The following is a 27,245-nucleotide window of genomic DNA, read 5'->3' on the forward strand; positions in this document are numbered from 1 at the left end:
TCCCCAAATTAGAAATCATTCATATGAAGAAAGATTAACAAAGCTTAAGTTGCATTCACTGGAAAGGCAAAGAGTTAGGGGTGACATGATAGAGGTTTACAAGTGGATGAATGGATATAACAAAGGGGATATTAATAGGGTATTAAAAGTATCAACAAGACACAACATGAAACAATGGGTATAAATTGGATAAGTTTAGATTTAGGAAAGACTTGGGTAAATACTGGTTCAGTAACAGGGTTGTTGATTTGTGGAACCAATTACCGCGTAACGTGGTGGAGGTGGGGTCCCTTGATTGTTTCAAGCGCGGGTTGGACAAGTATATGAGTGGGATTGGGTGGTTATAAATAGGAGCTGCCTCGTATGGGCCAACAGGCCTTCTGCAGTTGCCTCTGTTCTTATGTTCTTATGACAAATAGATATATGAGAGATATAGACACAGAGACAAAGACAGCAACATAGATACAGCGACAGAGACATAGATAAACAGAGTGAGAGAGAAAGTGAGTGATAGGAGTGTTAGTGTCACAAGACCAGCCAGTCAAAAAAACGCACCAGCAAATGTTGACCTCGCTACTCACAAGAAGTCTTTGATATAGATGCGGCAGATATTGCCGGGCTTGAAACAGGTGTCGGGGTCTGCCATAGTGAAGCATGGCCTACCCGACGCAATCGCTGTCCTGGCGGGAACTGTGTTTTGACGATAACGACACTAAACTCATGTGGCACAGACACCACGAGCCTTAAGTGTTCTTCTAACCACTTTTTTTTTTGTATGATTATCTTGTAATTTCATGAGTGATAATTTATTGTGCACCTCATATATTTATTCTGTGATTGGTATTTTATTGTGCACCTCATATATTTATCCTGTGATTGGTACATTATTGTACACCCCATATATATATCCTGTGATTGGTAGATAATTGCGCATGCTATATACCCCTCTTTTGAGCATTAGATTTTTGTGTACTCCTTATATATTTATCCTGTGAGCAGTATAAATCTATCCTGTGAGCAGTATAAATCTATCCTGTGAGCAGACGGGGCCTGACGGTTGAGTGGACAGCGCTCGGGGTTCATAGTCCTAAGATTCCGGGTTCGATCCCCGGAGGAGGCAGAAACAAATGGGCAGTTTCTTTTATCTTGATGCGTCTGTTCACCTACCATTAAATAGGTACCTGGGAGTTAGTCAGCTGATACAGGCTGCTTCCTGGGGATGTGTAACAAAAAAGGAGGATTGGTCAAGGACCGGGCTGTGGGGATGCTAAGCCACAAAATCATCTAAAGTTAACATCAAGATAGTAGATATGTGCACCCCATATATACTCAGCCTTTGAGCGGCAGTCTGTTATGCTCCTCATTTATTTATTTATACAATACAATACAATACAATACAATTTTATTTATTTATATACAAGAAGGTACATTGGGTTTGTGAGAATACATAGCATAGTATTTACAATGACACCCCACCAACATGGGTTCAGGGAGGGTAAATCTTGCCTTACAGGCTTGATAGAATTCTACGATCAGGTGACAAAGATTAAACAAGAAAGAGAAGGGTGGGCGGACTGCATTTTTTTTGGACTGTCGGAAAGCCTTTGACACAGTACCACATAAAAGGTTGATGCATAAGCTGGAGAGACAGGCAGGAGTAACTGGTAGGGCGCTCCAGTGGATAAGGGAGTACCTAAGCAATAGGAAGCAGAGAGTTACAGTGAGGGGTGAGACCTCAGAATGGCGTGAAGTCACCAGTGGAGTCCCACAGGGCTCTGTGCTTGGACCTATCCTGTTTCTGATATACGTAAATGATCTCCCAGAGGGTATAGACTCATTCCTCTCAATGTTTGCTGACGACGCCAAAATTATGAGAAGGATTAAGACAGAGGAGGACAGCTTGAGGCTTCAAGAAAACCTGGACAAGCTGCAGGAATGGTCGAACAAATGGCTGTTAGAGTTTAACCCAAGCAAATGTAATGTAATGAAGATAGGGGTAGGAAGCAGGAGACCAGATACAAGGTATCACTTGGGAGATGAAATACTTCAAGAGTCAGAGAGAGAGAAAGACCTGGGGGTTGATATCACGCCAGACCTGTCCCCTGAAGCTCATATCAAGAGGATAACAGCAGCAGCATATGCCAGGTTGGCTAACATAAGAACGGCCTTTAGAAACTTGTGTAAGGAATCTTTCAGAACATTATATACCACATATGTCAGACCAATCCTGGAGTATGCAGCCCCAGCATGGAGTCCATATCTAGTCAAGCATAAGACTAAAATGGAAAAGGTTCAAAGGTTTGCCACCAGACTAGTACCCGAGCTGAGAGGTATGAGCTACGAGGAGAGACTACGGGAATTAAACCTCACTTCGTTGGAAGACAGAAGAGTTAGGGGGGGACATGATCACCACATTCAAGATCCTCAAGGGAATCGACAGGGTTGATAAAGACAGGCTGTTTAACACAAGGGGCACATGCACTAGGGGACACAGGTGGAAACTGAGTGCCCAAATGAGCCACAGAGATATTAGAAAGAACTTTTTTAGTGTCAGAGTGGTTGACAAATGGAATGCATTAGGAAGTGATGTGGTGGAGGCTGACTCCATGCACAGTTTCAAGTGTAGATATGATAGAGCCCAATAGGCTCAGGAACCTGTACACCTGTTCATTGACAGTTAAGAGGCGGGACCAAAGAGCCAGAGCTCAACCCCCGCAAGCAACACCTAGGTGAGTACAACTAGGTGAGTACAATCTTGTAGCGGGTTTTCTTCCTATTGGGGAGTGTTGTACATGCTGCTATGGCGGTGTGTCCACTCACAAGATGAGTGGCGCTGCCCAATAAACTCGCCCCTCGGGGCAAAATTTAAAATTTAAATTTAAGCCACTAGTACGCGCAGTGTTTCGGGCAGGTCCTTAATCTAACAGATAATTTTAAGTAGGTAAATTCTAGCAGAATTAATAAAATGATAACAGATACATTGCAAGAAAAAAAATCATATACTCATTTTGAGTAGCTTATTGTGCACCTCATACTTATCCTGTGAGTGGCAGTTTATTATGCATGCTATACTCTCCTTGTGGCTGGTAGTTTATTGTGCACATTGTACTCATCAGTGGTGAGTTGTAGTTTATTGTGCATCTCATACTCGTCTTTTGAACTGTAGTTTATGGTTCACCTTATGTATTCATCAGGTTGTGAGTGGTAGATAATTGTGCACTCTATATATACTGTATAAATATTCATATACTAGTGATTATGTGTTTTCTATGAAGCTTTTTAAGGGTATCTATTATGTTTAGTATATCACCTATGCACGTAGTTAATAAGTCAATATTGACTATATGAATTTGCAAGAACGGGTTGTATATATACCAGGTGGGGTAGCCAGCTATGCCCCTGATAGTCTACCTTTTCCACATCCCCTTTTTTATTTCCCCTCTTCTCCATCTTCACTTCCCCTCCCCCCCATTTTCCCTCTTCTTTCTCTGTGTCCTCCCCTTCCTTTCCCTTTCTTCCTGCCCATTTCCCCCATTTTCTCCCTTCTCTCCACCCTTCCACCTCACCTCACCTCCATCTTTCTACCCACCCTTCCTCCAACTTCAGATAGTCATTTAGCTATGACTATTACTATTATGGCTGCAGATGGCTATGATAGTAGATGGCTATGACTATTACATAGATGATAGCTATGTGTATTAGTGGCTTTAGGTACTAGCTCTATCTATAAATCCATCATTATGTTTGTAAATTACCTACTGTATGTATGTACTTTTCCTGAATAAAAAATTTAATTTTAATTTAATTTATTTTCCATTTATGTATAAAGTAAATAATGAAAATGCATGAGTAAACAGCGGTAGTAGTTTCAATTCTGTTGACAACACATCCTCGATTTGATTTTTGCCATCATGAAACTTGCACGGGGTTTGGGTTATAGGCTACATTCCTTAAAGCATTTAACTTAGCTCTACCCCAACCAGCCTGTGTTCATCCCATACCATTCACCCCTGCAAATTAGGGTAAGACTAGCCCCAAGCATCTGGCCTCCAGGTTTGACAATCAGACTGACAAACATTCTCTCTTATAGTACAATATATATAATATATATAATATGATTACGAGCTTCAGAACATTACAATCCAAGATTATTATTGTTATAAACAACCTTATAGCATTTCAAGGTACATAAATTATTTAATAAATGCAAACAAAGCCATCATGATTGAGGAAAGATGTACAAAGAAATATAGGTTTTGTAAGTGGACACATAAAATGCTTCATGAATCCTGGCCGTGGACACCTAATTCACAACTTTCATATTGAGAATGATAAAGCACAAGGTCAGATCGATTCACTGTAATGTAAACTGACAATAGGCAACTGACAGACTAGAACTCAATCCTTGCATACACAGCTGGGTATGAACACCCCTACAGGCATGAATATATGCACATAAAAAAATACGCAAGTTCTCTTTTGTGTACAGAGTTCTAGATGGATGGAACCATTTAAGTGAGACAGTGGTGGATGCCAAAACCATCAGTAATTTAAAGTGTCATGTAACAAAGATTACCAGGAAGACAGAACCTGATGAGCATAGTTCTTGTCCTCTGACTAGACTTGGGTAATTACACATACACAACTGCAAACTGAACGCCAAAAATAAATCAAGATATAAGACTAGGTAGCAGGGGAAAAGACCTCTATGAAAAGATTCAAATGCAAATACAAAACAAAGCCCATGAATGGGAAATTTGAGAAGCATCATAGCAGTAAATTAACATAGGACCATAACCTAGTACATACAAGAAAGAGAAATTGCTGAAACCTGCAACTTCAAGAACAAGAGATCATAAATTCAGGGTAAAGAAACAAAGATGCCAACAAATATTAGAAATGACTTCTTTTACAGAGTGATAGAGATGGTTGGAAGAAATTAGGTGAGAAGGCTGTAGACGCTAAAACTGTTAGTAGTGTCATAGCATCATATGATAAAAAGTACTGGGAAGATCGGACACCAGTTTTAGAAAATGGAGCAGAAGAGAGTGACAACATAAGAAACACGAACACAACATATGCTCACAGAGAAACGTACTAAAGATATACAGTAAAATCTTAACAGACAAAATATGATGATGATGTTCATCCTTCGGAGTCAAAGATGACCATAACTTGAATATAACAGGTCAAAGGTAGGTGGTTGTGTCAGATGGAGGACGAGACCAATCTGGGTCCAAAACACAAGCCCACGCACGGAACATATGTGGGTAGGTGATACTGGAGAGGCAGAGGTTGCTCTAGCTTTGCATGCGGTACATTTCCTCTGGGCTTGTACAGTCCATCTATTTTCTGCCACTAAGGTTCCTGTAGTGACTGCTTTTCCAAGTTGGACTATCCTGAGCAAGCGACTCCTAAGTATGGGGTAGCTGTCCAAGGTCATTGAGGAACACCTTGAGGCAGTCCTTGAGTCATTTCTTATGCCCCCAACTGAAGAAGAATATGCTAAGCCAGTACAGCTATAAAGTGCATGGACTGAGTATGAGGACAAAGATCTGTGATAGGATGGAGAGAGGAAATGGAGTTCAACCATATGAACTGAAATATACACAATTTTGGGTGACAATATTCAAAGAATATACAAGCCCTGTAGTAGTTTATTAGATTTATTTAATGCAGTTTGGTTACAGCAATTGGATGTTAGAAATGGTACAATGGTGTTGCGATAGATTGAGACTAGTATCTTAGTTATGTGCTCTGGCAGTCAGGTAGGACATAGTGTTGATGGTGGCTGGATATGGTATCAGACTGGTCAAAATAATGAGGGAATCACTTTTGGAGCTGAATTACCCTGGTAACAATGGAGAATCGGCAAGCCAAGCTATAGGTCCAGCACTGCCATGGGTAGCAGGAAGCAATGGATATTGTAGATGAGGCTGTCAGAGCTGTAGCTGAAGAAGTCATAGTGAAAAATCACATATGTGGCAAGGTCATAGACAGCAGTCCATGGTGGGCAGCAATGGAGATTTCAGTCTAGTCAGAGGCCATGTTGTAGTTCGCCTGGGCTGGGTGTTTTTGACACTCTTTGGGTCACCAGTGTAGCATTTACGATTTTGGGTGACAATATGCATAGAGTACAGTAGCTTTATGTTTATTTAATATAGTTTGGTTACAGCAATTGAATGTTAGTAATGGTATAACTATGTCATGATAAGCTGAAACAAGGATACTGGTTACATGCTGCTGGCAGAGTCAAAATACAAATACAAAATACAAATATTTATTCAGGTAAAGTACATACATACAAGGTGAGATACAAAAGTTGATGGATTTATAGATAAAGCTAGTACATACAATGCTAGTACATACAATACAATGTCAAGTAGGATGTAGTGCTGATGGTGGCTGGAGACAGAGTTCGAATGGAGCAGAGAACAGAGAGCTTGAGCAAGGCGAGGGGTGGAGAACATAAAGGAAGGTGAGAGCAGAGCTCAAACAAGGGTGAAAGCTGAGAACTCATATGAGGGTAAGAGTGCAGAACTTGAATAAGGCTGAGATTAGCTGTCTGCTCTGTAGTAAGATTGTAGCATCTGGAGTGAGAGTTAGAACAAGACTGATTGATGCTGTGATTTTCAACCATGTTATATCTGTGTCCAACTGACCTTGTGATGGACCCAGTTTGCTGCCTTATTTGGCAGGTTGATCATCATTTGATCTGATAGGAAGCTTGCTAATTACTTTTGGCTTTCTTAAGTGATTTGCAAAAATCTTAGGGAACATGTATTAATGTAATTACAGAAGTCATTAGTGGCAAATATATTTGTGGATGTCATGTGGGATAAAAGGGTACTTTTAATTGATTGCAATAGAACTTCTGAGAACTTGGAGAAACTATATTACTATTAATACAGTTGCAATCAAACCAAACCAAATAAATAAATAAATAAATAAATATATACTGTACATAAATAAATACTGTACATAAATAAATAAATACATAAATAAATAAATACATAAATAAATTTATTTATTATATATATATATATATATATATATATATATATATATATATATATATATATAAAATATGAGAAGGCATTTGGTTATGGGGACAAGGAGATGGTGTATGGGGATGAGGAGCTGGTGCATGAGGACAAGGACCTGGGATATATGGATGGAGTGAGGGAATGGTGCATAGCCATTTGGAGCATCAGGGATCAAACACTGTCCATCATATCTTGTCTCTAATTGGTCCATCCTACATGAGGCAACACACAGCAGAATCCCTCTCGGCAGAATTCTCTTCAGCGGCTTTCTGTTCCTTAAGTCTGTCATCTATCATCCTCTCCTGCAGCTGCTGCTGGTGGCGGTGCAACTCCAAGCGCAACTTCTCGATCTCCTGGTTGAGGGCCTCTTCCTTCTCCTGTCACCAGATAATGAGAATGAGAGTGAATGATGGTTAAGTTGCATGTTTATTTCTCTTCCTGTCTATTGCAAACAAATCATTCTACTAACTAATTTCTGCCAATCAATTCATTTGTTCACTGGCCTCACCTTTTGTTTATCACAGTTACTACAAATCTTACAGTGCTTGTTTTGCCTTTTCTCTGAAAGTGGCTGATGTCTGTCAAATCATCTGACTATCCATTTAACAATATCTACCCCTTTATATTGCTCTATCTATATTGTTATCCCTGATTATGTAACTCAAAATAAATCAGCAATTTGAATAACAAACTCCAATCCCAGACAGCATTCAGCACCCTTCTCAAAATCCTTGAATATGTGAAATATGTGATTGGGTGAAACCCTGGTTTGGTTTCAGTGGAAGCTTCAGGAATCCTCTTGGATTCAGTAAAGTCCCAGGTTGTAATCCTTTTGACCATGTCGTGGCTTAGTTGTCTAAAGCATTTGCTTGGGAGTAACCAGAGCATAGGTTCAAATTATTATTATTATTATTATTATTATTATTATTATTATTATTACCTCTCTAATTGCATAGCCCTCTCTCTCTCTCTCTTATCCATATAAGAACAATTTATATTACTAATATTCATAAATTGAACTACTGTATCTATTACCTGATATTAAACAGGTTTATTATGGGTTTATTACTTTTATTAGCTTTTCCATGAATAATATTTTTCCCCCACCAATTTATCCTAAAGATACATCCATAAAGCTATCTTTACCTTCATCTGCACCTGCAATACCCACTATATAGTCAAGAGAATCAGGTGTACCGACCTTCAGTGTTTTGACATATCTCACAGGAACAGACTAGGCCAAACTTCAACAGTGTCATGTATCTCAAATCTGAGACGTTTCTGGTAGTGGCAACTGGAGGCCAAAATGCAACTATCATTTACTCTAGTCATCTTAGCCTCCTTATCTATCCTATTCTCTTCTTTTCTACTGACTTTTCCTAACAGTCAACTACATCCTGATCTAACCACCTAAGTAATCCTAGCCATCCTCTTAATGACAGAGGGAGAGAAGAATCCTAGCCATCCTCTTCCCCTGCCGTCCCCTGCCCTCCCCTTAACTTATCCTAGCTATTGCCTCCTCCTGCTCCTCCTATTTTCTTCCCTGTAACTTACCTTAGCTATTATCTCCTCCTCCTCCTCCTCCTCTATCCTCTCCCTTAACTTACCCTAGCCAACCTTGCCTCCTTTTCTCTTTTCTTATCATCTGCATTTTTGTTCCTTTGCTTTGAGGATTTGGGTTCCTTCTTGTCAGCTTTTACCTGCTGTCTGTTCCTCTCTCCGGGGCTTGGAGATGGTGGCATAAACGGTGATCGCACAGGGTCACGAGATGCTGTTAAACAGTAAAGAAAGCAGCAATCAACAAAAGGAGGTAATTATAAGGAGAAAGCCCTAAGCCAGTGTAACTATACATGGTAATACAGTACTTGAAAAGAATATGAGAAGAGAGTGAATTAATGGTACCCAACCATCTGGACCATTGGAGATCGAATGCCAACCCTGTAAGAAACTAGTAGGTTTATATAGCACTGTCTGCTCAGCCGCCGGCTCCCTTCCCTTCGGTTCAAGATTGTTTTTCCAAAGCTCTATATCTGTTGGTATTGACCTCTGAGGGTTGGGTCGGCGAGCTTCATGCTCTCCTTCGGCACCAGGGTTTTGCTCTTTCGGTCCTGGTAGTCGGTTTGTTTGGTTGCAGTCTTCTCCTCCTTTTCTGGTGAAGAACGATATGGCTGCTTTCCAGAGAGGTCCTTGGGTCATTAATGCTTGGTTGATCAGGCTGGCAGTGCATCATGTGTTGTGTCCAGTTGCAGTTCTTCGCCGTTACCTGTGCATCTTGGCTTCTGGGGCTGGGGATGTGATTTGGTTGATCCGGTTTCCCTTGTTCCCTGTTCCAAGGCTCGGGTCTCCAAGGTCGTTCCTTGGGGTATTAAGTCTAGCCAGCCTGTGGTCTATCGTCATGCTCATGACGTTAGGAAGTTTGCGGCTTTGGCTGCCAGCTTCAGCAACATGTCTAGGGCTGATATTCAGGCGCAGGGATTTTGGAGGTCAAACAAGGTTCTGGCTGCCTGTTATTTGGCCAATATTCCTGGTCTTGGGCGTTCGTCTGTGACGTTTGGTTGCAGGTTGCAACCAGTTGTCTCGCCTTCGAGTTGAGGAGCTTATGGCGACTGCCTCCCGGATAAGTCCCTCTCTTCCTTATCTTTGGTTATGTAGCTCCAGAGAGCTGAAGGGGCTCTCCTCATAAAATTTTCTTTTTTCCAAGGAGGCTCCCCTCAGAATATGATTCTCTGACGATTTCATTTTGTACAAACACACTTTGGAACTTTTCGTTCAATGTTTCACACATTTCCTTTTCATTTTCCGTGAATCTGTTTCCCATTTTCAACCTCTTGATATTATCCTTTACCTGCCATTCGTTGTTGAATTTGTAGAATAGGCCTGGTTTTGTTTTACATTTGTCCGCAATCCCTTCCTCAAAATTTCGTTCTGCCTCTCTCCTCACTACCGTGTAGTTTTTTTCTCGCATCTTTATATCGCTGGTATGTTTGGAGGTTTGTCCTCTTCCTATATTGATTCAATTTTTGTGTCTTTTGGACTCTGGCCCTCTCACAATTTCTGTTGAACCAATCCTGTTTCCTAGTTCTGCATCTCTGCTTTGGTAGAAATTTTGTTGTGCCTTTATCATATATTTTTCAAAACTTGACATATATCTCATTTACTGTACTTCCTTTCCTAACAGCAAGTCTTTCTGGCCAAATTCCTTAAAGAAATGTCTAAGTTCCCATAATGTCCTCTCCTGAAATCAGGTTTTTCACCTTGTAAATTACCTAAGTGTAGTTACAGGATGAGAGCTACGCTCGTGGTGTCCCGTCTTCCCAGCACTCTTTGTCATATAACGCTTTGAAATTACTGACGGTTTTGGCCTCCACCACCTTCTCACCTAACTTGTTCCAACCGTCTACCACTCTGTTTACAAAAGTGAATTTTCTTATATTTCTCCAGCAGCTTTGTTTCGTTAGTTTAAATCTGTGACCTCTTGTTCTTGAAGTTCTGGGTCTCAGGAATTCTTCCCTATCAATTTTATCGATTCCTGTTATTATTTTGTGCGTAGTGATCATATCGCCTCTTTTTCTTCTATCTACTAGTTTTTGCATATTTAATGCCTCTAACCCTTTTTGTAGCTCTTATCCATATATGATATACTTGAGGGTTCGATCTAAAGACCGTCAGGACTCCGGCGGTTGTCCCCACAACCTGACCATGATTCTTTCTAAAAACTTCCCAACATCTCTGTGACTCATCTGAGTTTCCAGCTTCCACCCATGTCCCCCTCGTTATGTTACTATTCCGTGTGAACATTTCGTCTATGTCTACTCTGTCAATCCCCTTAAAGAAGGATTCGAACGCAGACAGCCAGGAGCAACATGCACCTTGGCATATCTACTACCTTAGCTAAATCAATCTGTTTTCCCCTAATACGTCTACTACATATATTTCTCACTTAACACACGCAAACATTCCCAGGAAGCAGCTGTATAACTCCCAGATAACTTTACTGCTAGGTGAACAGGTGCATTAGGGTGAAATAAACTTTGCCCATTAATTTCTGCCTCCGCCGGGAATCGAACTCAGGGCCCTTAGGACTACGAGCCCCGAGCCGTATCCACTCAGCCGCGAGGCCCCATAATTGGGTGTGTAAAGTGGTGCATGTGCATTAAGAGATGCACTTTAGAGCTAGAAACTTTTTTATGAAAAGTAATGTCTTATGTATGGAAGAAGGCACTCAAATTATAGCTGCAGATGAATGCTACATGAAGACTAAACCACACACCAGAAGATGAGGAGACGATGACGTTTCGATCCGTCCTGGAGCATTATTAACTCGATTGGATCATTATCACAATCAACTTGATAATGGTCCAGGACAGAGTGAAACGTCATCGTTTCCTCATCTTCTGTTGTTTGGTTTAGTCTTCATATCTTCAACCACGTTATTGTGACTCAGCGTCTGCACATGAATGCTGTATGGATTTAACACGCAGCATACAGCCCTTGGCAGTAACATATATGACTGGAGTGTTATTGTCATCCCCCACATGAATTGTATTAATGTAACTTATTCACATCAATTATTATTGGTATTATTTTTTGCTCCTACTGATTTTCTCATTATAATTACAGGTGTTATTATTGTCATTATATCTGATGGGATGTGGTGATCCCACTGCCAACTACTTTGTACCACAATCAGAGTCAAAAATATTGTATTAAAGGAGAAAGAAACTGGGTTGGAAACGCTTCTTTTCAAAATTTATCCCCACACAAAGAAAATCGGCTTCTTTTATTTATATATAATACCCTTTTACTAAATTATTTGATTTATTCTTCCATGGTAATCATGAAGGAATAAAACCATGTCCCCACATTATGAAAATACAAAATGGGGTTAATAGCAGTGAATGAATGAATGAATGATTATTATAAATATTATTATAATTATTATTGTTGTTACAATTCATTAATAATTCATCTTACACTGTAAGAAAATCAATTTCACTACAGTGCTCTAGTGTTGAGACTACAACTATCATAACACTAAACCGTAACAAAGCTGTCATGACAAGCATGGAGTCAAGTCGCACTAATGCACTCCTGCTGTTGTTAAGAGCACGGAAGGTGTTCTCTGGAAGCTATCTAACAAGGCGCTTCACCATGGAACATGGAAGGTGTTCTCTGGAAGCTATCTAACAAGCAGCTTCACCATGGAACATGGAAGGTGTTCTCTGGAAGCTATCTAACAAGCAGCTTCACCATGGAACATGGAAGGTGTTCTCTGGAAGCTATCTAACAAGCAGCTTCACCATGAAACATGGAAGGTGTTCTCTGGAAGCTATCTAACAAGCAGCTTCACCATGGTATGGAACATTTTACACAAGCAAAGAGGCACTGCTTGGGATGTTTCTGAGCCCAGTAAGCTGTTCCAGCAATTAATACAAGGCTGCACAAAAACAGGAAATTAAAGGAGAAATTAAACAGGGTATTCAACAGTCGACATGCGCATCGGTAGGAGAGCGTCCGGTCTGCTACTAGATTTAAATTTATTCAAACTCACACGGATCTGGCCTGGCTGTCATTCTACCCTGTCTCCTGTTGTTGTTGTTGTTGTTAAATCTGTTGTCTTTACCGGGCTGTTTGGAGAGCCTCCTTGGTGGGGACGTCTTACGGCGCTGGGGTTTCTTTTTCGCAGCTCTACCTCCTGCCCACACTTCATCTGCATCGTTCAACTCTGCCTTCAGCCAATCTGGGACCTGCAATCCGCATGGAGAGATGTCAGCCAATCACATAAAAACCATCATAATAAAATACCCCTGACCAATATAAAATGAGAAAAACGCAGTGGAAAAGATCGTAGGAATTCTTGGAAGATATCCACAATGATATCAATTTTAGAATATCAGTTTCAACAGATCAAAACCCTATTTATAAAACAATCCTTCTGAATAGCTTAGACAAATAAAAAGCCCAACATGAAAATAAATTGGAGATGTTTTGGTTCATCCTGTATCCTTATCAAGTCCTGGGCAGACCAAAACATTGTCAATTTAATTTAATTTCTTATGTCATTAAGACGTTATGTGTGTGGTTGGGTTATTTATTTCAGCCATGTTACTCTGAAGCTTAGCTCTTATTTTGTCCAAAAAGAACTTTTAAGCCAAGCATTTAGCTGCTCCCTAAGATAAGGTACTACTCACCTCACTTTAGGATCTGTTACATTCAGTACAAGCCAATATTTCTCAAGAGCATTGCAAGGAACATTTCAAATCATCCACGTTATGTTATACAGATGCAAGAAAGATACTGAAGGGAACTCCATCCAGCCCAAGATGTAGGCAAAAAACCAGCATTGAATGTAATGCAACGGCACTTTCTGGGTGGGTCCTGGAGGCTCCCCGAAGCTTACTGGGCTGATATGAATATACAGTATTAGACAATTCGATTGGAGTTCTTGCCTACTGGGGCACCCCAAACCTCTCTGAGGGGGTGCCAGGTTCTGGCTCATTGTCCCCGATAGGCCTAAGAATTACATTCGCTTTGACTGATGCCACGGTCTAATACATTCATATCAGCCCGGGATAGCTCCAGGGAGCCGAAGAGGCTTCCCCATAAAAAAACTTTCTTTAGGTGTCATAACATAACAGGCTAAGAAGGTCAACACATTGGGACATGAAACGAGCAATAATGCCACTTTCATCTCACCGGTCCCATGGAATCCATCTCTACGTCATCTTCGCTATCCTCCTTTTCATTGCCCTTCTCCTTTCCCTTACTGCTTTCCTTCTCCTTGTCCGCAATCCCCCTTCCTAGTTTTATTCCAGCTGCTTCCTCCACCTCTGCTGGCAAGGAACTGAGAAAGAGACTTAATGTCATCATCTGTAAGGTATAGTTATTAGTGGGATGGGTGTAAGAGCCAGCTGACATGTTGTTTATATGGTGTAGTTATTAGTGGGATGGGTGTAGGAGCCAGCTGACATGTTGTTTATATGGTGTAGTTATTAGTGGGATGGGTGTAGGAGCCAGCTGACATGTTGTTTATATGGTGTAGTTATTAGTGGGATGGGTGTAGGAGCCAGCTGACATGTTGTTTATATGGTGTAGTTATTAGTGGGATAGGTGTAAGAGCCAGCTGACATGTTGTTTATATGGTGTAGTTATTAGTGGGATGGGTGTAGGAGCCAGCTGACCTGTTGTTTATATGGTGTAGTTATTAGTGGGATTAGAGGTTAGAGGTCGGACTTCGGATCCGAAGATTGCAGGTTCGAGTCCTGTCACGGTCGAGATAAATGCACATCACAGGCATTGTGTTAGTTGTAATTTTTAGTATCGGGCCCCTGCGAAAGGGGGATGGAACTTTCACCGATGACAACAAAGAAATGAGTGAGCTACTGAGGAAGCAGTACGACTCTGTTTTCAGCGAGCCATTAAACACACTAAAGATTGATAACCCAAATGAATTTTTCATGGATATGATATCAACATCAAATCATATATCAGACGTCACCCAATCCCCACTGGATTTTGAAGAAGCCATAAACAGTATGCCTATGCACTCTGCACCAGGCCCGGATTCTTGGAACTCCATATTCATCAAGAACTGTAAAAAACCACTATCGCAGGCCCTCCACATTCTGTGGAGACAAAGCCTAGATACTGGCGTTATTCCTGATATACTGAAAACAGCAGAGATAGCACCACTTCATAAAGGAGGAAATAAGGCAGAGGCAAAAAATTACAGACCGATAGCACTAACATCGCACATCATAAAAAATTTTGAGAGTGCTAAGAAGTAAGATCACAAAATACATGGAATCACAACATCTCCATAACCCTGGACAACATGGTTTCAGAACAGGGCGCTCTTGCCTGTCGCAGTTGCTGGACCACTATGATATGGTGTTAGATGCTATGGAAGACAAACAAAACGCTGATGTAATTTACACAGATTTCGCAAAAGCTTTTGATAAATGTGGCCATGGCGTTATTGCACATAAAATACGTTCAAAAGGAATTACCGGAAAAATAGGCAGATGGATCTACAATTTCCTGACCAACAGAACCCAATGTGTAATAGTCAACAAAATAAAATCCAGCCCATCAACCGTGAAAAGCTCAGTCCCCCAGGGTACTGTGCTTGCTCCAGTACTTTTTCTCATCCTCATATCGGACATAGACAAGAACACAACCTATAGCACTGTATCATCCTATGCAGATGACAATAGGATCTTCATGAGAGTAGGCAACATAGAGGACACGGCAAACCTCCAGTCAGATGTAGATCAGGTCTTTCTATGGGCTACAGAAAATAATATGGTGTTTAACAAAGATAAGTTCCAGCTCATGCGCTATGGAAAAATGAAAATTTAAAAACGGAAACCACATACAAAACTCAGGCAAATCATAACATAGAACGAAAAGGCAATGTAAAGGATTTGGGTGTACTCATGTCGGAAGACCTTACCTTTAAAGAACACAATAAAGTTGCCGTCACAACTGCAAGAAAAATGACAGGTTGGATAACAAGAACTTTTCACACTAGAGATGCTATACCAATGATGACACTTTTCAAAACGCTTGTGCTCTCTAGAGTGGAGTACTGCTGCACAATGACAGCCCCTTTCAAAGCTGGAGAAATTGCTGACCTGGAGAGCGTGCAGAGATCCTTTACTGCTAGAATCCACTCAGTAAAACATCTAAACTATTGGGACTGACTAAAGAGCCTAAATCTGTACTCCCTTGAGCGCAGGCGGGAGCGCTCAAGAATCAATTAAAAATAATTTACACGTGGAAAATATTAGAGGGGCTGGTCCCAAACTTGCACACAGAAATAACATCACATGAGACCAGAAGACATGGCAGGATGTGCAGAATACCCCCGTTGAAAAGCAGAGGTGCAACAGGTACTCTGAGAGAGAACTCTATCAACATCAGAAGCCCGAGACTGTTCAACACGCTTCCGCTACACATAAGGGGCATAACTGGCCGACCCCTCACAGTGTTCAAGAGAGAACTGGATAAGCACCTCCAAAGGATACCTGATCAACCAGGCTGTGACTCATACGTCAGGCTGCGAGCAGCCGCGTCCAACAGCCTGGTTGATCAGTCTGGCAACCAGGAGGCCTGGTCGACGACCGGGCCGCGGGGACGCTAAGCCCCGGAAGCACCTCAAGGTAACCTCAAGGTAAGGGATGGGTATAGGAGCCAGCTGACCTGTTAGTTATAAGGTGTAGTTATTAGTGGGATGGGTGTAGGAGCCAGTTGACCTGTTGTTTATAAGGTGTAGTTATTAGTGGGATGGGTGTAGGAGCCAGTTGACCTGTTGTTTATAAGGTGTAGTTAGTAGTGGGATGGGTGTAGGAGCCAGTTGACCTGTTGTTTATAAGGTGTAGTTATTAGTGGGATGGGTGTAGGAGCCAGCTGACCTGTTAGTTATAAGGTGTAGTTTGCGTGGGATTCAGGATTCAGGAGTCAACAAACTTTTGTAACTAATATGACAACACAAACTTTGTAATGAATATAACAACATAAACTTTGTATTGGATATGCAAACACAAACTTTGTATTGGATATGTCAACACAAACTTCATAATGGCCCCATCAGGCTACATCAACACAAACTTCATAACGGCGACATCAGCATAAACTGAATAATGGCTACATCAACACAAACTTCATAACGGCGACATCAGCATAAACTGAATAATGGCTACATCAACACAAACTTCATAACGGCGACAATCAGCATAAACTGAATAATGGCTACATCAACACAAACTTCAAAGTGGATGTGGAGAGGATGGTGAGAGGCCTACCTTCCCGCCCTGGGGAGTGGAACTGTTGTGTCCACCACCAGGAAGATACTCTGGTTCTGGCAGTGAAGACTTGCAAGGTTGACTGTCTCTCCCTTGGCAATCTGGGCTTGTGAGGCATACAATCTAGAAAATAACAGATTTAACATAGCATCATATATGTTTGTTATCGTTTGATAAGGAATTAGGTCCTCAGCTAACATCATTTCCAGGGCTATAAAATTATTAATACTGTAGCTAAACAACAAGTTGTTATGCAAGATGAATGATATTTTAAAGAAACTTTAGATTTTGTTAAGAAGTGGGGGATGAGTAATAAGAAACTAATGGCAAGCGTAAAGAAAAGCCTCTTAAAAATGCAGATGTTGCTACTGGGGCACTGTTGCTTCCTTACAAATTTGTCATTTTCTGTGAATGTGTCATATTATGTCCTCAGTCTCATTACTTGCTCCATTACTGCCTTCTGAATTGGATGTGAAGCAGCTCGGTTTACACATTTGCCTTAGCCATTGTGATTTTTTAACCTACTGTACCTGTTTCCTTCTCTTGCACTGACATACCTGTTATGGCCAACTGGTTCATCACCTTGTTTCTAGTGTTGTTTGTGCTCTGTATTACTTTCCTGCTGCCTTGTTGTTCAGCTTCACTTTATTGGGAAAAATACGTCCATTGCTTCCCACCATTTTTGGGTGAAGGCCATTAATTCTTGTGTGGTCTTACCACTGAGTTTAGTCTTGGATTGCATTCCTGCTAAGAATTATCTCATTCCTTCATAATTTTCAATTTTTTGTGGCTATCCCTTTTTTTTCACCTTTCTTTCAATCACATTTCCTTAGGTATTCAAATTAATTTAAAGACCTGTGTGAAGATGAGATCTAGTTTGGTCTGCCTCTCCTGATCTGATTCTCCATATCCATGTTTCCTCATGGGAATCCCTTTTTCCTAGTCTGTTTTTTTCCTAATTCCTAGTCATAATTAGAAGTCTTTGTCAGTTCTGACTACAATTAAAGCATGCTTTTCTTCAAGTGAGTGAGTGAGTGAGTGAGTGAGTGAGTGAGTGAGTGAGTGAGTGAGTGAGTGAGTGAGTGAGTGCAGGTGGGAGGAGGAGGCTGTCATATGTGAGAAAGAGAATTTCAGGAGAAAGTATGGGGAATGTGGTACTGACGCAAGGACCTCCTGCGGGTGGAGGAGAACATCCCTCATCCTGATCTCACGCTGATGTCTTGCAACTGCTTCTTGTGCAGATCCTATGTCACCACCACCACTTGCACTGCCACTACTCGCACTACCTCCACTGCTGCGATAACCACTGCCATCACCTGCAAACAGGTAGTTACATTTCAGAACAGCCTCCAAGATCCATTAAATTCCTGGAATTTACTCCTGATTATTTCCACTAATAGCCTACCATCTGTAATACTCTCCAGGTGTTTGAACCTTCATGCAATGAATAATCTTGGCTCATTCACTAGTTGACTAATGATTGATAGGTGGGACCAAGGAGCTGAAGTTCAACTCCTGCAAGCACAACTAGGTAAGAAGAATTAGATGATCACTTGGCATTAGGACAAATCTGTCATACCTTACCCACCTGAATACCATCAAGTGTACCACTCCTGAAACCCAGCTAAACAGCACCAGTTGCCCACCAACCCCACTTTTTAGGCACCAGTTGCCCACCAACCCCCTTTTGAAGCACCAGTTGCCCACCGACCCCCTTTTGAAGCACCAGTTGCCCACCGACCCCCTTTTAAAGCACCAGTTGCCCACCGACCCCATTTTTGAAGCACCAGTTGCCCGCCAACCCCAATTTTGAAGCACCAGTTGCCCACCAACCCCACTTTTGAAGCACCAGTTGCCCACTGGCTCACTTTTGAAGCACCAGTTGCCCACTGGCTCACTTTTGAAGCACCAGTTGCCCACCAACCCACTTTTGAAGCACCAGTTACCCACCGACCCACTTTTGAAGCACCAGTTGCCCACCAACCCACTTTTGAAGCACCAGTTGCCCACTGGCTCACTTTTGAAGCACTAGTTGCCCACCAACCCACTTTTGAAGTACCAGTTGCCCGCTGACCCACTTTTGAAGCACCAGTTGCCCACCAACCCACTTTTGAAGCACCAGTTGCCCACCAACCCACTTTTGAAGCACCAGTTGCCCACCAACCAACTTTTGAAGCACCAGTTGCCCACCAACCCACTTTTGAAGCACCAGTTGCCCACTGGCCCACTTTTGAAGCACCAGTTGCCCACTGGCCCACTTTTGAAGTACCAGTTGCCCACCAACCCACTTTTGAAGCACCAGTTGCCCACCAACCCACTTTTGAAGCACCAGTTGCCCACCAACCCACTTTTGAAGCACCAGTTGCCCACCAACCCACTTTTGAAGCACCAGTTGCCCACCAACCCACTTTTGAAGCACCAGTTGCCCACCAACCCACTTTTGAAGCACCAGTTGCCCACCAACCCACTTTTGAAGCACCAGTTGCCCACCAACCCACTTTTGAAGCACCAGTTGCCCACCAACCCACTTTTGAAGCACCAGGTGCCCACTGGCCCACTTTTGAAGCACCAGTTGCCCACCAACCCATCATTGGAGCACCGGTCATCTCCAGCTTACATGTGGAGCACTATTGGGTCCCTTCAGAACATCCTGTACCACCACCACCACCTCTTGACCTATTATGAGTCCACAACCTTCCCACGCAAGGCTTTCTTTATGCATTATCATAGAAGATGTGGTCATCATCTATGCCTCCTGTGATACCTTTTGCCCAGCAAACAAGCCTGAGGCTCCGGCCTCAGGCGGAGCCTCACATACATACATATACGCTCAATAGTTGGCTACATGGTCAGCACCCCCCTGTACTACACACATGTATAATATATATACATATATATATATATATATATATATATATATATATATATATATATATATATATATATATATATATATATATATATATATATATATATATATATATATATATATATATATATATATATATATATGTCGTACCTAATAGCCAGAACTCACTTCTCAGCCTACTATGCAAGGCCCGATTTGTCTAATAAGCAAAGTTTTCATGAATTAATATATTTTCTCTAATTTGTTTCTTATGAAATGATAAAGCTACACATTTCATTATGTATGAGGTAATTTTTTTTTATTGGAGTTAAAATTAACGTAGATATATGACCGAACCTAACCAACCCTACCTAACCTAACCTAACCTATCTTTATAGGTTAGGTTAGGTTAGGTGGCCGAAAAAGTTAGGTTAGGTTAGGTTAGGTAGGTTAGGTAGTCGAAAAACAATTAATTCATGAAAACTAGGCTTATTAGGCAAATCGGGCCTTGCATATTAGGCTGAGAAGTGCGTTCTGGCTACTAGGTACGACATATATATATATATATATATATCAGTACTGCAATATTGTATTTTATAGTAAAATAAAAAGAGGCCACAGAAGTTTGTTCTACTCTCATACCAACCATGCAGTAACAACACCAGCCACCTTCAACTTACCTGCTTCAGCCTTGTTATGGTTGTCCTCGTCTTTTCCTGAAAAGTGGAAGTCTTGATCCTTGCCACTAGCCACAGCTGACCCTAAGGCACTGCGCTGACCCCAGGTGTTCGTAAATCCTTCCTGGGGGTCACAATGATTCTGAACAGTGAAAACAGTTTTCTTTGAGCATTTGACCTGTGAGTGAGTTTGATGACTATTGTTTAGTAAATCTTTTTTGTCTGCTATTAATCTGTCCAACATTTTGTTATGGTTGTGTTGAATGGATGATACTTATCTTACTATGGCTTTAGTATAGAATAAATGATACTTATCTTACTATGGTTTTAGTATAGAATAAATGATACTTATCTTACTATGGTTTTGTATCGAATGATATTTATCTTACTATGGTTTTGTATATAATGAATGATACTCATCTTACTACGGCTTTAGTATATAATGAATGATACTTATCTTACTATGGTTTTGCATAGACTGATACTTATCTTACTATGGATTTAGTATACAATGAATGATACTTATCTTACTATGGCTTTGGTATACAATGAATGATATTTATCTAACTATGGCTTTAGTATACAATGAATGATACTTATCTTACTATGGCTTTGTATAGAATGATACTTATCTTACTATGACTTTGGTATACAATGTGAATAGGATAATGGATGATGAAGTTGTAAGTGATATATGGAGGAGTGAAGTGAAGACAACTACCATCTCCATCAATACAAGAAATACCTACACAAACTTTAGCTGCATCTTTCCTATTGCAACTTACACCTTACACTGTACAAAATAGTAACAGGAATTGATAAAATCGACAGGGAAGACTTCCTGAGACCTGGAACTTCAAGAACAAGAGGTCATAGATTTAAACTAGCTAAACACAGATGCCGAAGAAATATAAGAAAATTCACCTTCGCAAATAGAGTGGTAGACGGTTGGAACAAGTTAAGTGAGAAGGTGGTGGAGGCCAAGACCGTCAGTAGTTTCAAAGCGTTATATGACAAAGAGTGCTGGGAAGACGGGACACCACGAGCGTAGCTCTCATCCTGTAACTACACTTAGGTAATTACACTTAGGTAATTACTTGCTTTCTCATCATACTACACACATGCAACACTGCAGGGAATGAGTACAAATGGTGTTGATGTTTATACAAAAGTAGTTAGAGGACTGTAAACGTATATATCCCAGAGACGGCTGACAATGTTTGAGTGATCTTTTCTGTCCTGTTGTATAATATATACAATATAATATATAAATATAACATCAAGGTTTAACTGTAAGTTTAGTCTGTTTGGTTGGCCTGGGCCATGTGTTTGGTTAGAGGTTGTTGGTCACGGTGCCTAAGTCCCAGTGTAGTAGTAGTAGTAATAGTAGTAGTAGTAGTAGTAGTAGTAGTAGTAGTAGTAGTAGTAGTAGTAGTAGTAGTAGTAGTAAGCATCCATCAGTCTCAGGAGACTATGGAGTTGTGCTCTGGTTGCCAGTCTGAACTGGCCTCTCCTGGGCGCAAAGCCAGGATAGGTTCATACGGAGGAGAAGCTGTCACCCATGCAACAGGTCCCCACCCTCTCTATGACGCCAAAACTCTCCAAATGAAACGTAAGTGCCATCACAGGAACTGTCAGAACAAGGTTGAAGTCAACACTGTACTGTACTGCCCTAGGGGCTCCAGCTCCAAAATTTACCTCGAAGTTTGTAAAAGAAGGCACAGGGACTCCAAACCCGGAGATCGCCGTGGTCGGGGCCGGAGAACAACCACCCCAGCCTCCTGAAGCAGTGCTTGGGCCGCACGATACCCAGGAGGTGGACGTCTAAGTCCCGCACCTACGGGTTCCAGACAGAGAACGTCACACTCTCCTTTCACCCGAGGCCGACTTTCTTCATGACCCAGCAGAAAGAAGAGTGATAATTATTAATTATATTATTATTAGAATAATAATTATAATAATAACTGTTGTAATTAATAATTATTACTCTTCCTTCTGCTGGGTCATGACAGAAGGGCAAACCGTTATCTTTCCCAATGTGTAGGAAAGATAACGGTGTAATAAAATCCAAAAAACCAGCATTGAATGTAATGAAACGCCATTTTCTGGGTGAGTCCCGGAGGCTACTGGGGACCACGAGCCAGAACCTGGCCATCTCTAGAGAGGCAAGGGGAGCAATGGCCTATAGTAACCCCCATGTAACTGGAAGCATTCTATGTCTGCCATCGACCGGGTTAGGCACCCACAAAGGTAGGCATCCCAAAACAAACCACTATTCTGGTGAAAATTGCAACCAAAAGCCGAACAAGTGAATAGAACTCCCCAAACAAAAACGAGCAAACTAGTATGACGTCACCCATCGTCGCACCGCTGTCTGCGCAGCCCCCCCTCCTTGGGAAGGGGGAAGGGGTAGCCGGTCGGCCGAGCGGACAGCACACTGGACTTGTGATCCTGTGGTCCTGGGTTCGATCCCAGGCGCCAGCGAGAAACAATGGGCAGAGTTTCTTTCACCCTATGCCCCTGTTACCTAGCAGTAAAATAGGTACCTGGGTGTTAGTCAGCTGTCACGGGCTGCTTCCTGGGGGTGGAGGCCTGGTCGAGGACCGGGCTGCGGGGACACTAAAAAGCCACGAAATCATCTCAAGATAACCTCATGGTAGCCCCAGACCTACTGCGCCAGCGATCCACACCCCAGTTCTAAGGCTGGATGTCAAAACACACAAAAAATTTCCAACCGGAGGGAGGGAGGGATGCCGGGAGCCTCCAGGACTCACCCAGAAAATGACGTTTCATTACATTCAATGCTGGTTTTCTGGGGGGAGCCCTTTCGGCTCCCCAGAGCTAACTACCCACAGAGGAAAAGTGAAGGGACTTACCCGGGAAGCAGTCGCCACTCACTCCCCAACTCTAAGCCGAGACAATTGGCTGCAACTGCCAACCCAAAGCGACACAGGCCCTACTAGGCCCAGGAACATTCACGAGATAACTCGCAGCCCCTGTTTGACCATCAAAATCCCCACACCCGAATGTCAGCCCAGGACATGTTGCCAAAAACAGCAATAGAGCAGCAAACTTGGAAACTTCATGGGCACGGGGATAGAATGCAGGCTGGCTAGCCTTCACAACCCTGCTGATGACCTGGGAGACTCACACCCACGAACAGGGAAGAAGGGAAACTGGATCAACCCAAAGCACGTCCCCGGACACAGAGGCTAAGGCGCGCAAATAACGGCGGAGGGCCGCAACTGGACACAAAATACGATGCACCCCCGGCCCGACCAGCCAAACATCAAGCATCAACAACCGATGGACCCCTCTGGAAAGCAGCAGTTTCATCCTTTGTCAGAAAAGAAGGAGAAGGCTGCAGATGAACAAACTTATTGCCACGACCGAAGGAGCAGAAAACCCCTGCGCCGGAGGTGAGCATGAAGCTCACCGACCCGACCCCTAGAGGCCAATGCCAACAGAAAAAGAGCCTCCGCGAAACAATCCTGAACCGAAGGGGCCACAACAAACCATGGAGAAGAAAGAAAAAACAGCACTCTGTCCAATGACCAGGACAGCTCAAGCAGCGCATGAGCAGGCAGAGGTGAAATGATGCACGAGACAGCTTGTGAAACGGCACACACACAAAATCAATACCGAAAGCAAGCTGAAGAGGCTCCTTCAAATGAGGCGACAGTATGGGACAAGATGACTGCCCCGAACCTCCACAAGAGAAGAACAAGACCACGCCAACAAATGCAGCTACCTAAGAAGGGCAGAAGGAAAAGGAAGGACCGCCAAAAAAACCCACACTGTCGCCAAGAAGAAGCACGCAGGTGGGACACCAACAAAGCCACCCGACCACCAACAGAAGGTGAGAGATTCGAGGCAGAACAGAACCAGCCCCGCCATGGGCCAATTGAGCCCAGGAAGAGGCGGAACCGCAGGAAGATCTCGGGTGCGACCACTGAGCCAGCAGAGCCGGAAACCCAAGCCGGCAAAGGAGGAGATGGAATGTCTGCCGTACAGAAAAACATCCCAACGCCAGCGAGCCCGCCAGAAGACTACAGTCCCGATGCAAAACTCCAGAGAAGGGACACTGAGAGACCGTGAAAATGCCAACAGACAGGGTAAGCCAGGAAACCAGGAACCCAAACCTGGCAATAGGAGGGCCAAAAGGCACAAACAAAACACACATCCATGTGTAGGATAAAATGAGAAAACGGAAAAACACAAGAGAAAGACCAGAAGAAAAGCTCCAGCACTAACGGCCAGAGACAAGAGCGTAGAAGGAAGATGAGGAACGAAGAAGGCAAGTAGCAAACGGGAATGAAAGGGACACGACCAACAACATACACCCAAAGAGATTAGAGATTATACATCCATACAGATTAGAGTCGCCGAGCATGTTCCAACAAGTCACGCCAACAACACAGTAGTGTGATATGTCCCAACACAAGACTAAAAGGAAAAAGGTGCAAAAGGTATGCCACCAGACCAGTACCCGAACCAAGGAGTACGAGCTACGAGGATATGATCACCACATTTAAGATTCTCAAAGGAAGTGAGAAGGTAGAGAAAGACTGAGTACAGGACCCCAGGGACACATGCACCAGGGGACACCGGCGGAAAGAGAGCCCAAACGAGCCATAGAGACATGGGAAAGAAGTACTGTATTTAAAAAGCAATTCTGAAATTAGAAAGCAAGGCAAAGGCGCCTCACACAATGTTCTTTATATGGTCCTCAGGTGACAGTTTTCTATCTAAAATCACAAACTTCAACACAAACATGTGTCACAGAGGGAGAGTGTCAAAGAGCCTCCATGGCTCACCTAGAAACTGTCTTTTCATTACATTAAACCTTGGTTATATTCACATTAAATTCCATTTGTTAATTGTAGCTCCTTTTGTGCTCAATTTGCCTCTGGCTCTGATGATGCTAAGTTCTACATAAGCAATTGCATCAATTGCAGACGAGAAGTCACAATAACGTGGCTGAAATTTAAGTCACAAACGTGACTTAACATAATCTTACCCTTCCATTTATCTATCTTTCTTTCTTTTTCTTTTTTTCTTTTTCTTTTTTTCTTTCTTTTTCTTTTTTTCTTTCACTTGTTTTCTCTTTCGATCCCTCTCTTATTCGTATTACTATCCCCTTTATTACACCTTACCTTTCGTACCCTTTGCCTTGCTTTTTCTTCCTCTAAGATTTCCTTCTCCTCACCTCTCTTGCCTATTTATTGCCTTTGCCTCCTTCCCTCATCACAATCGACTTGAGAATGGTCCAGGACAGACCGAAACGTCGTCGTCCGTTCACTTTCTAGTGTGTGGTTTGGTCAACAATTGTATAAGTCCCTTAAAATGGAAAAATTAACTCTGGAGGGTTAATATTACATCTTCCTTTCCAACTGAATAAGTTAAGAAATACAAAAAATAAAAAACATATAAAAATATTCTGTCACTAAGAAAGAAACAAACACACATCACTGAAAGAGAGTAGAGTTAGGGGAAACATAATTATCACATGCAAAATTTTCAGGGAAACTGATAGGGCTGATAAAGACAGTTATTTAGTTATTTAGCACGGGGTGACACTTGCACAAGGGGACACAGGTGCAAACTGAGCACCCACAAGACCCAGAGATATTATAAAAAAAAAAATCAGTGCAATTGTAGTGAACCAATGGAATGCACTAAGTGAGGTGGTGAAGGTAGACTCCATACACAATTGCAAGTGTAGATAAGATACAACCAAACCAACTCATAAAAGGAAAAGAGATAGAAGTGGCGTACCTGTGTGTTGGGTCTGGAGTGAGGGCTGACAGCTCTGGTGCCCCACAGGTAGAGGGCATTGTTGATTGTGCCGGCCACAGTGAACGTCGACCCGCACTCGACCATCTGTCTCACACCACACCAAACACAACTAATAAATCCTTGTCAAATGTGAAAACAATAACAAAGTTTGGTCATTCTGCTACTTGAATAACCAAGAATTTGGTGAAATTAGAAGTGCAGATGGTAATGAGTATCTTACTAAATGCTGAATAAAATAAAATACATGACTATAAATAGTTAGGTTACGTATGGTTAAGTTAGATATGCAGTGTCTGCAGTGTCCTTTGCTTGCCATTTTCATTTTTATTTTGCACCGTACACTGGGTCCTGTTTTCTGCCACTAGGATCATATTGGCCTGTTCCTGGAGCCAATATGATCCTCCTGTTTAGATAGTACATATTGTAACTGTGGACCATCGTACATACATAGACATAATGGACAATTAGATACTATAGTAGAATTTGGTGCTATTCCCTTTATAGTCTGATAAAAATAAAGCTAAAAACCAAACTTAAATATTCCTAGGAATAGTATAACACTTATATGTACTATATTAGGCCTCAGATAGCAGTTATTAGGCCTAGGAATGTTAGGTTAGGTTAAGTTTTCTTTGCAACATCAGCACAGAAACATTTCCGGTTTGTCCAAATTCAATTGTACCGATTTCTACTTTCCAATTTCTGTCTATATTTTATGTCAATAGATGTACGATGGTCTTCATCGTTACTGTAAGTATTACCTAAATAGGAGGATTGGTTGGAATGCTGGGCCTTGAGAAATATGTGCATTACATTATTTTGTAGGTTATGAGGCTTAAATCTTAGAGCAGGATATGAGGAATATATGGCAGAGCAGAATATGAGGAATATATGGTATAGTAGGATATGAGTAATATATGGAGGAGCAGGATATGAAGAATACTGTATATGGTAGAGCAGAATATGAGAAATATATGGTATAGCAGGATATGAGGAATATATGCTAGAGCAGGATATGAGGTACATTAGAACAGGATATGAGGAATATATGCTAGAGCAGGATATGAGG

At 41.9% G+C, this 27,245-nt stretch overlaps 2 protein-coding genes across 7 annotated transcripts in view; both read right to left on the reverse strand.

Annotated features, from left to right (window-relative positions):
- The window catches only part of SMC5 (structural maintenance of chromosomes 5), a 71,301-nt gene extending 70,544 nt beyond the window's left edge, over positions 1–757 (reverse strand). Inside the window, exon 1 of one of the 2 annotated variants that reach the window (XM_045754493.2) lies at positions 582–757. In XM_045754493.2, coding sequence (XP_045610449.2) covers positions 582–646 — 65 coding nt within the window. In that variant the 5' untranslated portion in view covers positions 647–757. Of the gene's footprint in view, positions 1–555 lie in introns of both variants that reach the window. The other variant, XM_069337132.1, reaches the window with a different exon arrangement.
- Positions 758–7,177: 6,420 nt separating this feature from the next.
- Positions 7,178–27,245, reverse strand: part of LOC123765762 (serine/threonine-protein kinase Nek8) — a 54,438-nt gene continuing 34,370 nt past the window's right edge. For 2 of the 5 annotated variants that reach the window (XM_045754490.2, XM_069337134.1), the window contains 8 exons: positions 26,156–26,260; positions 20,381–20,519; positions 18,015–18,168; positions 16,853–16,975; positions 13,743–13,890; positions 12,598–12,793; positions 8,654–8,817; positions 7,178–7,423 (listed from right to left, as the gene is read on the reverse strand). In XM_045754490.2, coding sequence (XP_045610446.2) covers positions 7,259–7,423; positions 8,654–8,817; positions 12,598–12,793; positions 13,743–13,890; positions 16,853–16,975; positions 18,015–18,168; positions 20,381–20,519; positions 26,156–26,260 — 1,194 coding nt within the window. In that variant the 3' untranslated portion in view covers positions 7,178–7,258. The remainder of the gene's footprint in view (positions 7,424–8,653; positions 8,818–12,597; positions 12,794–13,742; positions 13,891–16,852; positions 16,976–18,014; positions 18,169–20,380; positions 20,520–26,155; positions 26,261–27,245) is intronic. The other 3 variants (XM_045754491.2, XM_045754492.2, XM_069337133.1) reach the window with 3 other exon arrangements.

Source organism: Procambarus clarkii, chromosome 37, assembly GCF_040958095.1.
Source record: "Procambarus clarkii isolate CNS0578487 chromosome 37, FALCON_Pclarkii_2.0, whole genome shotgun sequence".
Taxonomy (NCBI): Eukaryota; Metazoa; Arthropoda; class Malacostraca; order Decapoda; family Cambaridae; genus Procambarus; species Procambarus clarkii.